Genomic DNA, 13,374 nt, shown 5'->3' with positions numbered 1-13,374 from the left:
TGCTCCTGTTGCTTCTTGCATCGTGGCTGGTGCATGCCTGGGGGGGTTGGTCCCACTCCACTGCTGCTTTCCTTTCTTCTGAGTGAGCCCAGCTTCCTCCCTGGACACTTTCCTTGCCTTTCTGCTGGATTTCTTTTCTTTTTAAGACAAGGGAGCAAATGCATCCTTCATGGGATGCCTTTTCCTAGCCGTGTGGAAGGGTTTGGGCTGAGCCACCCCTCGGTGATGCTGTGTCTGGGACAGACTCCTCCCTGCCAGTGCAGAGGCTCCCAGATGCTGGCAGCGTGCTGGCTTCCTTCCCAGAGCCTTTTCTGACACAGCTGTGTCTTGCTGGGCAAAGGCTGCTGGTGTGGTGGGGAAGGAGGAGCTTGAACACAGCGCTGGTGAGCTACCCTCCCATCTGTGATGGAGGAGGAGTGAGGCTTGGGGGTCCTTTCGGGGTGCGACCCACTTCTGGGAGGAGAAGACTCTGCAGAGTGGTGTCCCTGCAGCCTGCCTCCTCCTTGTGTGGTGTTTCCTGTGTCTGGCTGTGTGTCCTCTTTGCTGGCTCTGCTTTGGGTGCCCCATGCCAGGGTGTGGACCCATGGCCAGGTGCTGAACAGGTCTGTGGCTCCTTTCCAGCCCCTCACCTGCTTGCTGCATCTCTTGGGGCTCCCCTTGTCTACTCTGATTCTCTGCTGGTGAAGGTTTTGGCATGCTCTGGCATCACTTGGTCATGAGCAGAGCAAAGCTTTAAGTCAAATCCTCCTTCTGGAGGACACTGTAGGGAGACTTGGGGGAGACCTTCTCACTTCACAACGACCTGAAAGGAGGTTGTAGCAAGGTGGGGGTTGGTCTCTTCTCCCTAGCAATGAGTGATAGGGCAAGAGGAAATGGCCTCAGGTTGCACCAGGGGAAGTTTAGGTTGGATATTAGAAGACACTTCTTCCTTGAAAGGGTTCTCAAACACTTGACCAGGCTCTCCAGGGAGGTGGCTGAATCCCCATCCCTGGAGGTGTTGAAAAGTTGCAGAGATGTGGTGCTGAGGGATGTGCCTTAGCACCAGGCTTGGCAGTCAGAGGATGGTTGGACTTGATGATCTTAAAGATCTTTTCCCACTGAAAAGCTTCAGTGGTTCTGTGCTAGAGAGGAAGCAGCCAGGTCTGGGAGGAGGCTCCAGGGCACGCTGTGGATGGGAAAAGTGCAATACTCGTGTCCATCACTCTGTCCTCACCCTGGTGGGGCCCTTGGGACTGGGTCTGAGTGCAGAAATGCCACCCTTGGCAGAGGAGGGCCTGCTGTGAGGAGCAGGGGGCATCTGATGCCTGCCCTCCGCTCTGTCAGTGGCCCACGAGGAGCCTGGCCCTGTTCTGGGGGACAGCTGTGTGCCAGGACGTGGCCCCAGCCCAGCGCTGGGCATCAGTGGGTGTGCTGCTGGGGCTCTGGGAGCACCCCACCTCCCTTGGCAGTCAGTGGTGAAGAGCTCACTGCACAGAGACTGGGATGGCACAGCAGCACGGAAGGGTTCCTGCAGCTCCTCTCTCCCGTCGCGGTGAGCAGGGGCTGCCTGGAGGTGGGGCCAGGCAAGGGTGAGGAGCTCTGCCGAGCCACAAGGACGGGACCCAGGACCTGATGGACGTGGAAACTTGACCCTGGTGTGTGGCAGGCTGCTGTGTAACCCAGGAAATCGTCGGTGTAAATAGAGGAATGAGTTTAATGTTGATGTCTTGTGCCTGTGGCCAGCGAGCCGCCGGGGGCTGCCCAGCAGGGGAGCTGGAGCTGGCCCTCAATCATGGATCTTACTCTCATCAATAAACACCACCTGTTTTTTACCTGAAAAGCCTCTGGGGTGTGAGATCTTGGGGGGTTCCCTGCCACAAGGCAGGTGTAAAACTACCTGGCCAGGGCTTGGGCCTGGTGTGGAGCTGCTCTGGGGGGCAGGGGGTGTCTCCAAGGGGGGCTCTGCTGTGCTGGATGGGGCAGTGATGAGGCATTGATGCCTGTGGTCCTGCTACAGCTTGGAGGGCTCTCCTCTCTCTTTTGTTGGTTTGCTCTTTTTGCCAATCCCATCCACAAGGGCTCAGGGAGGAGGGAGCAGCTCTTGGAGAGCAGGAGAGCTGGAGCCCAGGAGGCAGCTGGGGGCAGACCTTGTGCTTTTGCCACCCCTGCAGCAGCACATAGAATCATAGAATTGTCAGGGTTGGAAGGGACCTCAAGGCTCAGCCAGTTCCAAGCCCCCTGCCATGGGCAGGGACACCTCACACCACAGCAGGTTGCTCACAGCCACATCCAGCCTGGCTGCAAAACCCTCCAGGGATGGGCTGAGGGTTTCAGCTTAAGGTGTTTCAGCTTTGCTGCTCTGAAAATTACCTTTCCCTCCCCCCTTCTTCTGAATGCATCTGTGCCAATCAGCTGTGGGCTGATGTCTTTCTGGGCTTGGTCCTTCTCTCTGCCCCACCAAAGCTGTGCCTTGGCTTCTTAGCTGTGTGCTGGGAGCCAGCAGCCTGGTTTATGCCAGAAGCGGGGCTACAGCTGGCATGTGCCAATGGCAGCAGGGTGATGGATGCTGAGCTCTGCTGGTCTGGAATCAAGGGAGCAAAAGCCAGCCCACCCCGGGGCAGGCTGGGCACCATGCCAGCCTCACTGCAGCTCTGCTTGTCACCCTGCTGAATAATTCATGCCCCTGCCCTGTGCCCCGGGCAGGGCTGTCTGGGAAATCAGGGCTATAAAACAAGCTGCTGAAGCTGTGTCAGAAAAGCCTCCTTGTTGTATGCAGACTGATGGGGAGAGAGGGATCTGAGGCCACCTGAGCCCCGAGGCAGGGGGAGCAGCTAAACACAGGCTGCATCTGCTGCTCAGGGTGAGTCTGACCAGAGGAGGTCACCACAGCTGGCCCCACAGCCATCCTTTCTTCCAAGGGCTGAGCACTGCAGCACTCTGTGAAATGGCTTTGCTGAGGCTGCCCCTTCCCAGCTCTCATTTTGCCAAGCATCATCTCACAGAATCATCATAGAATGGTCTGGGTTGGAATGGACCTCTGAAAGTCATCCAGTGCAAGCCCCTCTGCAGTCAGCAGGGACATGCTCCACTAAATCAGGTTGCCCGAGCCCTGTCCAGCCTCACCCTGAATACCTCCAGGGATGGGACCCCAACCACCTCCCTGGCAACCTGCTCCAGTGTTCCACTGCCCTCATGGTAAAGAGCCTGTTCCTAACATCCATGTTTCTTGAACACCTGCAGGGATGATGACTCCACCACCTCCCTGGACTCTAATGCCTTCACCTTTCCCTGCCCTGTGGCTGCCAGCCAAGGTGGCCCTAGGCAGGTAAAAAGTCTAAAAGGAAACTGTCACCAACTGTTAATTACACTGCTTGGGAAGTTGGGAAGAACAGTTTGGCTTCACCTTACTGGAGGAGGCAATGCCTGCTGCTGAGAAACCTTGGCACTCCTGGAGCAAAGGCCAGCAACGTCCTGGCCACCCCCTGGAAACCTGCCCAAGCCCTGAACCAGCAGCAGTGGGGCATCCCCACTGGGACACCCCCACTGGGACCCCACTTGTGCCAGGGCTTGAGGCATCCCAGACTGCTGGCAGTGGCAGGGAGATAAGGCACAAGCTGCAGTTTATGAGCAGAAAACAGTGACAGGGCAGGAGAACCACAGCTTTTCCTTTGGCCAGAAGAAAATGCTGCTCCTCCAGCAAGCCTGGGGATGGAAACCTGCCCCTCACAGCAGCCTCATGCCCCTCACAACCTGCCCTTCACACCCCCCTGCCCCTCACACCCTCCTGTCAGCACACAGAGGGGGGCAGCCTGCTGTGGGGACCTGTCTGTGTGTGGGGTTTGATTAAAACCAGCCACAGGGAGCTCCAGAGCTCCCAGCTGGAGACAAGGGCAGCCAAATGCTCCCTCCCCTGGCTTTAATTTGGGATGAGCCCCAGGTGTGTGGGGTTAGGGGGGTTGGTGTGGGGGGCCTGGCTGTGCCAGGTGATGCTCATCCTGCAGCCAGCAGTTCAGGCAGGAAGGATCCGGCTCTCTCCAGCCCTTCTGCACACTGAGCTCCTCTTCAGCCAGCAGGTAGGATGCTGGGGTATCCCCGGGGTGTTTTGGGGAGGGGGGTGAGTCTCTGGCTTGGGATGTGGAGCTGGTGGCAGCATAGATGTTCTGTGGTCAGACTGGGTGTTTGCAGCTGTGTGCTGTACTGATGGTTTCCCCTCTCCTGCTGCTCCTGCCCAGAGGCAAGCCCTGTCCTGGGGCCTGGCAGAGATGCCACTGTGCTCTGCCTGCAAAGTGGTTTAGGGTAGCAGGGTAACTGAGGCTGGCAGGGACCTTGGGAGTTTTATCTTCCAACTCTTGGAATGACAGAGACCTCTTTTTACTCTCACACCTGCCTCAGGATCTCTCATGTGTCCCTCTACACAACCAGCTGATGTCTGAGCTCAGAAATGCTGTGCCAAAGTCAGCATGCAGGGATTGTGCTCTTTTAGGATGAGAGTGTTGAGAGGGGTTTCTTCATTCAGTCCTAATCCAGGCAGGGGCTGGTTTGTGCTGTGCAGAGCTGCATCTCAAAGCATTCCCTTGCAAACCTCAGGGTAGCTCAGGACTGAGAGAGTTGGGTTCAGCCTGGAGAAGGCTCCAAGGAGACCTTATTGTGGCCTTCCAGGATCTGAAGGGGGCTACAAGAAAGCTGGGGAGGGAAGTTTTTAGGGTGTCAGGGAGTGATAGGACTGGGGGGCATGGAGCAAAACTAGAAATGGGGAGATGCAGATTGGATGTTAGGAAGAAGTTGTTCCCCAGGAGGGTGGTGAGAGCCTGGCACAGGTTGCCCAGGGAGGTGGTGGAAGCCTCACCCCTGGAGGTGTTTGCAGCCAGGCTGGATGTGGCTGTGAGCAACCTGCTGTAGTGTGAGGTGTCCCTGCCCATGGCAGGGGGGTTGGAGCTGGCTGAGCCTTGAGGTCCCTTCCAACCCTGACAATTCTATGGTTCTATGACTTAGGACAGCCAGCCAGGGGGCTGCTTCCAGGTTGTGTCTGGGCTGTCCAGTGTGTCCCAGATGCAATCCCTCTTCCCCAGTTTTGATCCCAGAAGGGGTGTGGATAGCAGGTTCCCTCTCAGCTGCTGGGGTCCCAGGGCAGTCCCTGGCTAGCCAAGCTCTGCCAGTCAGCAGGAGCTCAGCACTTGCCCACTTCTGGGCTGGGGAGTTACCTCTGCTCAGGGAATATCTGCTAAAGGAGTGTCCCTTGCCTGTGGCGTGGGGCAGACCCTGAGGGGTCACAGAATCACCGAGTGGTCTGGGCTGGAGGGGAATTTTAAAGGTCACCTAGTCCAACCCCCTTGCAGTCAGCAGGGACATCTTTAGCTGAAGTTAACTCAGAATCCCCTTTGGGGCTGAGGGTTACAGAGCTGGGGGCTGCTGGGGGAGGCTGATCTCCAGGCAAGGGCCACTGAGGCACTGCCCAGGACTAGGCTGGTCCCCTCTCAGTGGTCCCCCTTGGGGTCACTTGGCCTGTGCAGCACTTGGCCTGCTGGCCCTCCCTTGGCCATCTCCCTGGTGACAGCTCATGCCATCAGGACCCTGAGAGCATTGTGGGCTCTGGTAATGTCATTGGCTGTTGCTGTGGAAACTCTGAGGTGGGTCCCAGAGTGGTCTCCAGAGGAGGCTGCCTGGCATGCAGGGGTGAGGGACAGCAGCCACCAGCCTGGGCTGTGTGGTGACAAAGAGTCTGCCCAAGTGCAAGAGAGCTTGGGAGGTAACACAGGCAGCACTGTGGGGACCTGGAAGGGGGATGGGGGGGTGGTGGTGTGTGCTGGAGGAGCAGCAAACCACCCTGATGCCAGGCTGATGCTTGGGCTGCAGGAGGTGTCCGTGGGAGCTGGGGCAGGGTGCTGGGTGCCATAGAGCCTGTGCTGGGCGTTTTGGGGACCTCTCTGCACATGTGCTTGAGTCAAGTGTATTTCCCAGCTTAACCAGGTGATAGTCATCTCCATGAGGGCTGTGGCTTTACTTTCAGAAATGAGATGAATGTCTGTGTCCCCAGGTGTGTGTGATAGAGGATGGGCATCTAAGATTTGGGGCCTTTCAACCCTTTTGCTTCCAAGCTGGCAGACAGGGGAGGCTTGTGCCTTCTCAAAGCAAGGCAAGCCTCTGTGTGTCTGCTTCCTTCCTCTGGCCCTTAGAGCATCCTCAGAGATGTGCTGAGCTTGCTGTCTTGGTACTTCTCTGCAGGTTCAAGAGACTGTGGGGGTGCAAGGAGGGTCCAAAATAAGCTGTTATTCCCTGGGCTGCCCTTAGCTGGGCTCCTTATCCCCAGTCAGGGATGTCCTACCTACAAGGGGATCCCTGAGTCACTGAGAAATCCTAATAGGTAAAAAAAATCTAAACTCTTTTAATAGTTTCCAAAAATCAATGACCAAAAAAAAAAGTTACATCAACCAACCAACCAAAGGAAACCTCTCAGGAAGGAACATTACATTTCTGAGCACAAGGATGCACAAGAGGCCAACCCCAGGCTCTGCAGCCTCGGTGGCCCACCTCAGGTAGAGGCCACACAGTGCTGCTCAGTCTTTCTGGGGTACACTGGGGAGCCCCAGCTGGGTGGCAGGGCCACTGTGTTCATCATGGGGCAGTGACAGGCAGCAGGACACGTCTGTGCTGGCATCCCTGGGACAGGGTCTCCCCCAGAGCCAGGCTCAGGGGTCCTGCTTTGCCGCTGGCTGTGCTGGTTGGAGTCTGTGGCTGGTTCCTGCTGTGCTGAAGCTTTTTGTTCTTTTTCTTTTCTTTGATTTTCAGTTTTCCCCTTGGACTTGTGTTGGCCAAGTTAGGGACACGCTGGTGGGACCAGCTGCGTTCTCTCATCTCTCTCTCCCTGCATCGGGAAGCAGACATGGGAGGGGGTTTGCACCAGCTGATCCGTTCCACTGGGCAAACTGTTGGCTTGATGCAAGCCCTCAGAGCCAGGGCAGGGGGAAGGGAGCCTCTGGACCCCACCTGGGGCACTCCCAGGCTGTGCATCGCTGCTCCTTTCACACGTTCTCCACCGTGGCTGCTGCCATGCCTGCGGTGCTCGCCTTTCTCCTCCTCCCGCTCCGCGCCGTGGCCGCGGAGCCCGGGCTGGGAGGAGGCGGCGCTGCAGTGCCGCACAGTCTCTGAGGAAGTCCCCTTGGCAAGCAGGCAGTTTAGTCATTGGCATCTCAGGAGCATCCTCCGTGTCCTGGCAGCGGCTGGAGCCTTTCCCTTCCATTTGCAGCACGAGCACCATGGAAGGCGGCGTGGGGAAAGATCCAGCCCAGTTACAACCCAGCTGTGCAGGGGAAGAGGCTGGAAGCTGTGGCAGGGGGGGACAGGTGAACCTCCCTTCGACGGGACGTGCCAGCCCCCTGCACGCTGTTCTGGAGACGTGCTTCTCTTCTCCGTCTGGAGAACGAGCCCCCCGTTAAAACATCACCTCCTCGCAGCTCCCATAGTCACTCTCCACCATGTCAGAGCCCTCGTAGTTGGGGGGTGGAAGGGGCTGGGCTCGGATGCTGGGCTGGTGGCCCACCTCACAGTCTGCATAGGAGGGCTGGGCCACGCTCAGACGCATGCTCACCCTCTTGTAGCCGGGCTCAGGCTGGTAGGGGATGCCCTCGCCCTGCACCAGCTGGGCTGGGTAGTAGCTGATGGCTGTGTATTCGTTCTGGCACTGGGAAGCTCCCACGTCCAGTGGTAAGAAGTCCTCCAGGTTCTGGTTGCTGTAGCGGGGTGGGATGGGGGCTCGCTTGTTGCTCTGGTCCAGGGGGAAGGGGAAGCCTCCGTAGAGGGTCACTGGCTCCGCGTCCGTCGGCGGAGGAGGGGGCGGGGGCAGAGGAGGGTGGGAGGAGGATGCAGGGGGGCCTTGGATGATCTCGTAGTGGGAATATTCCTGCACGTCTGATGACAGGTACCGGGGAGGCCAGTAGGTTGTTTCTGCTGGGTAGACTGGAATGAAACAGAGCTGTGTTAGCTGCAGGTCTGGCTGCTGCTTTCCCTCGCCCTCCCACCCGTTCCTCCTCTGAGCCTGCAGGAGAGGTGGCAGACCAGGGAAGAAAGGAGATGTGTAGACAGGAGAGTTGCCATTGCTGCTCTGGGAGCTGAGGAGACCCGAGGACACCCCTGGCTGTGCTGAGGCAGTGTTCCCACCAGCCTTCAGACATCCACTACTCTAACACCCAAAACATGCACTGCATCCCAAGTGTCTTGCATGATGAAGGAATGAGGGCAGAGCAAGCTACTGAATCTCTGCCTTTCCCTGCTTTTGCTCTGATGGACTCTCTTCTGCCACTGTACTTCGGGGATGAACTCATGCATGGAGAGAAAGCAGCAACCTTGCTGTCTGGAGCCATGCAAGATGTTTCCCTGAGGGTGCTAGGGAGCACTCATGCAAATGCCTCCACTAAAGCTCATACCGACTTTTAGGATCTTAATTTCCCCCCCTTAGCTTCATTATACTCTTTCACAAAGGCCTTTTGACCCAGGATGTGTTGGAATCCAGGCTATGCATTAATCATGTACGAGGCTGAGAAAGTTAAAGCAGAAAACTGGGATGTAGTGGTGAGCAGGGAGAGAAGAGCCAATAGAGGACCTACAGCAGGGCCTGGGCAGCATCTGCCCATGCTTTGCTTGGCTATAAGCAGGGAGGTACTGGTGAGCAGGGAGAGAAGAGCCAATAGAGGACCCACAGCAGGGCTTGGGCAGCATCTGCCCATGCTTTGCCTGGCTTTAAGCAGGGAGGTACTGGTGAGCAGGGAGAGAAGAGCCAATAAAGGACCCACAGCAGGGCTTGGGCAGCATCTGCCCATGCTTTGCCTGGCTTTAAGCAGGGAGGTAGTGGTGAGCAGACAGAGAAGAGCCAATAAAGGACCTACAGCAGGGCTTGGGCAGCATCTGCCCATGCTTTGCCTGGCTGTAAGCAGCACTGTTGGTCCCTCGTGGTTGCAAACCCGCTTCACAAGGGGAAGAGGGACATGTGAGAGGAAGAAGAAGCGGTGACTACTGACCCATCTCCTCCCTGGCCCAAGTGCACTTGATGAAGGACTCGTTGTCAGAGTTGGAGGGGGGTGCAGCGGGGGGCAGGTTGGGTGCCACGCTGCACACGATGGTGCCCCGGTGCTTGGGGGCGTTGGCCGAGCTGAAGGTAAGGAACTCGGGGGTGCTGCTGGGCTTGCGCTGCTCTGGCGTGGCCCGGTCCAGGTTGTTGTGTGCTGTGTCACTAAGGATGTTGAGCTCGATGGGCGGCACGCCTTGGGTGCCCACGCCCACGCTCTTGGAGAACTCACTCTTGGAGAGCAGGTCGGGGTCCTCCCTGGCCACGGGCTTGTGAGCCTTGGCCCGGTGCCGGTAGCGCTTGCGGACGAGCACGAAGGCCACGACCAGGATGGCCGCCCCCAGCACGCCGGCCACGATCTCCGCGATCTCCTCGGGGCCCACCGCCCACTGGGTGGGCACGATGGCAGGGGTGACGATGGGCTGCGTGCAGTAGTGCCCCTGGTAGTCGGAGGGGCAGATGCAGCGGACGGAGCCCTGGCTGCTGACGCAGCGCCCGTCGTTCCGGCACGGGTTCTCTGGGCACTCCTCAGCCAGCTTCTCGCACCTGGGAGGGAGAGGGGATGGAGACAACCGCCATCAGCCTGGGCTTGCAGCTGAAGCTGCAGTGTCCTACTGGGGGCTCTGACTTACAGGACAGAATACAGGATTAACCAGGTTGGAACAGACCCTTGAGATCATCGAGCCCAACCTATCACCCAACACCATCTGATCAAGTAAACCATGGCACCAAGCACCCCATCCAGTCTCTTCCTAAACACCTCCAGTGATGGTGACTCCACCACCTCCCTGGGCAGCACATTCCAATGGCCAATCTCTCTTGCTGGGAAGAATTTCTTCCTCACCTCCAGCCTAAACCTCCCCTGGCACAGCTTGAGACTGTGTCTTCTTGTTCTGTTGGTCGGTGCCTGGGAGAAGAGACCAACCCCCACCTGGCTACAACCTCCCTGCAGGGAGTTGTAGAGAGCAATAAGGTCTCCCCCAAGCCTCCTCCAGGCTAAGCAACCCCAGCTCCCTCAGCCTCTCCTTGTAGGGCTTGTCCTCCAACCCCCTCCCCAGCTTTGTTGCCCTTCTCTGGACACCTTCCAGCAACTCAACATCTTTCCTAAACTGAGGGGCCCAGAACTGGACACAGGACTCAAGGTGTGGCCTAACCAGACTTACACCAGCCAAGGATGCTCCATCTTGGTCTGCTCTGCCTTGCTTGCTAGGTTCCTGCCACCTGCCTCTCGTGGCAGAGGACCACAGTCCTTGAGTGTAGAAGTCCTTTTTCAGGAGGCAGGATGTTTTGCAGGGTGGTCCCTATTTTCCCATGGTATGTGACCAAAAAACCCCACAAAATAATATGGAGGGCTTCCTGCCTCAAAGGAGTATTTGGAGTTTCTAGGGCTAACAGTGCATAGAGAGATGCTCCCATCCTGTTAAATTAGGGAGCCCAGGGTCACTCAGAGATGTGTTAACCTCTTGTGAAGTCTCAGTGCTGGAAGGTGACCAGAGAAGGGCCATGAGGATGAGCAGAGGGCTGGAGCTCCTCTCCTATGAGGACAGACTGAGGGAGTTGAGGCTGTTCACTTTGGAGAGGAGAAGGCTCCAAGGAGACCTTATTGTGGCCTTCCAGGATCTGCAGGGGGCTACAAGAAAGCTGGGGAGGGACTTTTGAGGGTGTCAGGGAGTGACAGGACTGGGGGGAGTGGAGCAAAACTAGAAATGGGTAGATTCAGATTGGATGTTAGGAAGAAGTTCTTCCCCATGAGGGTGGTGAGAGACTGGCACAGGTTGCCCAGGGAGGTGGTGGACGCCTCACCCCTGGGAGGTTTTTGCAGCCAGGCTGGATGTGGCTGTGAGCAACCTGCTGTAGTGTGAGGGGTCCCTGCCCATGGCAGGCGGGGTGGAACTGGCTGATCCTTGAGGTCCCTTCCAACCCTATCAAATCTATGAGTCTATAACATGTCCTCCAGGCACTGTGGGGGTCTCAGGGTGACCTGTGGATGTCTGCAGGCTGCAGCAAGCATTTTGGGAACATCTAACCTGAGAAGTGGTGAGTGGCACCCTTGTTGGAGAGGCTTTTTGGCATTTTGCAGAGCACCTGCAGAGCTGAGATTGAATTTCTGATTCTCTGTCCTGCTCACACAACTTAAATGTCTGCCAGCAGTACAGGGGGAGCTTTCCCTTCCAACAGTAATGATCTCCCCATGCTAGGGGGAACATTTGGCTTTCCTTCCTTTTATGTTCCCCTTGTTACTTCATGAGGTTTGGGTTCCTCTTGTGTCTTACTGTCTTAGGATGTGTGAGCTGCTGTCTGCAGCATGTCCCCACAGGCTCTGGCTGGACAGCAGGGGATCTCAGGTACTGCACTGCCACCTCATGCTCAGCTACATATTTTCATTCCAAGAGTTGCATGCATAATTCCTGCCTTTGCTTTGGTTCAAAGGACCAGTGTTCATCCTGCCTGAATGGCTAACTGGACATGATGTTGTTGGAACTTGTGCTGGGCATTTCTCCTCAGGCTGGGCTGGAGGCAGGGCAGAGGGTTTGGAGAGGGTGACTGAGCAGCTGTGACGGTTTAGGCTCAGTTACCCTCTGCCCAGAGCAGCCTCTGGGCCTGGATTAGTTCTCTAGCTGCCATTTCCTGAATATCTGGCATCACCTCACCCCCCTCCTCACTGCAGCCTCCTTTCAGGTAGTTGTACAGAGCAAGAATGTCTCAAAATGAGGTTGAGTTGGATGAATTGTGGCTGTGAGGTGGGACAGAAATCCCCCTGGGCAGAAACAGCCCCTTTAGCATCCAGGATGGATGCCCCAGCTACTGAAGGAAGGGGCAGATGTCATAGTGTCCTCTCAGCCTTGGGGGCATCCTCTTGCCTCCTAGGTCAGTGCTTCTAGAGTACCTCCAGCGCAGCCAAGCTCGGCTCACACTGCGGGCTGGAGCAGTGTGTGAGCAGAGACTTCCCCCTCGCAAGGAGTAGCTTTGAGCCTGCACCAAGCACTGGGAGGAGATGGGCACAGAGGAGCAGTGACCACACGATGGCAGAGCTCTTTATGTCGCGGTCTGCTCAGCTCTGCCTTCCAGCGCTTCCTTGCTGCAGTGCCCAGGGACGTGCGGCTTGCAGTGAATCCCAGAGAGTCTGGAGCTGGGGAGCTCCAGAATCGTGCAGCGCCCGCTGGTAGAGTGCATGTTTTCAGCCCACCTGAAGCCTTCCCGGAGCTTACCTTTCGCCCAGGTACCAGTCAGGGCAGTGGCAGGAGTAGCCGGTGGCAGTGAGGGTGCAGGTTCCCCCGTGCAGACAGGGCTTGGAGTCACAGGGACTGTCCCCCAGCTCACAGTGCTCACCAGAAAACAGCCCGGGGCAGATACAGGTGTAACCTGGAGAGGGTGAGAGAATGGCATGCAGAGGCTGTATCCATATGGAAGAATCACAGAATCACCAAGGTTGGAAGAGACCTCAAAGAACTGGCAAGAACAGGGAGGAGCGGTGCCTGGTGCTGCTGGCACCCGAGAGGGCTCAGTCTGGCACCTGAGCATAGGTGCTTGGTGCTGCAGAGGTGCTGTGGAGCACCCAGGCCACCCATGGAAGGCTGCTGGGTATGTTACGAGACCCGGAGCAGTTGCTGGAGGCTGGGTGGCCACTCCGAGACAATGCAATGGCACTAGAGAGCTATTTAAGCAGCCAATCAAGCCTGTCCCCTCCTGACACAGACCCTTCTCCTGCCGGGAATGCATTCAAGGCGCAGCTTTATTGCACGGAGAAGTTGGGGGACAAATGCAGGTTCAAGGAAGGGGAGCCTGTCTGGCTGATTCACAGTTTCTGACTCTGCTAAACGCAGTCGTCTGTAACTTAATTGTTCTCTGAAGCCTTTGGTCCTGCAGGTTCTTGCGGTATGAAGCTCCTGTCTCAACACGTTGGGTTTCTCTTGCCTGGGGGAGGTGTCTGCTCGCAGCCAGTGAGAAACCCTGCCGGGCTGGGGACTCGGAGGGGGGCTGCTGCTGTTTGTGTTTTTGGCCGCTGTTTAGCGTAGCCCCGAGCACAGCAACGTCCCCGGCTGTGCTGGGCTCCGCTGGTCACCCAGCTGGGGGGTGCCATGCGGGAAGCTGAGAGCTTCAGCCTCGCAGCACGCTTGGACAATCTTCGCTGCTCGTCCACTAACTAAACGTCTGTGCTGCAGAGCGCAGGGGGAACAAACGCAGACCTGTTCCGACATGTGTGTCGGTGGCTGTGCCACAGAGGTGTGCTGAGCCTCATGCGGCAGGTGCTGGAGGTTGCCCATAGGGCTGCGTGCGCCCGGGAACGCGTGCTCCTGGCTGCGGGGGCTCACATGTGTTCGCACCTGCGGTCCCCG

General features: G+C 57.4%; 1 protein-coding gene across 1 annotated transcript in view; it reads right to left on the bottom strand.

The window, feature by feature from the left end:
- Positions 1 to 7,121: 7,121 nt before the first annotated feature.
- The window catches only part of FAT2 (FAT atypical cadherin 2), a 67,460-nt gene continuing 61,207 nt past the window's right edge, over positions 7,122 to 13,374 (bottom strand). The window contains exons 22-24 of the mRNA XM_009896143.2: positions 12,247 to 12,400; positions 8,991 to 9,583; positions 7,122 to 7,932 (exon numbers count right to left, since the gene is read on the bottom strand). Of these exons, the coding sequence (XP_009894445.2) occupies positions 7,409 to 7,932; positions 8,991 to 9,583; positions 12,247 to 12,400 (1,271 nt within the window). The 3' untranslated portion in view covers positions 7,122 to 7,408. The remainder of the gene's footprint in view (positions 7,933 to 8,990; positions 9,584 to 12,246; positions 12,401 to 13,374) is intronic.

Source organism: Dryobates pubescens, chromosome 16 (genome assembly GCF_014839835.1).
Source record: "Dryobates pubescens isolate bDryPub1 chromosome 16, bDryPub1.pri, whole genome shotgun sequence".
In the NCBI taxonomy this organism is placed as follows: domain Eukaryota; kingdom Metazoa; phylum Chordata; class Aves; order Piciformes; family Picidae; genus Dryobates; species Dryobates pubescens.
This window is presented reverse-complemented; position numbering and strand designations above follow the sequence as displayed.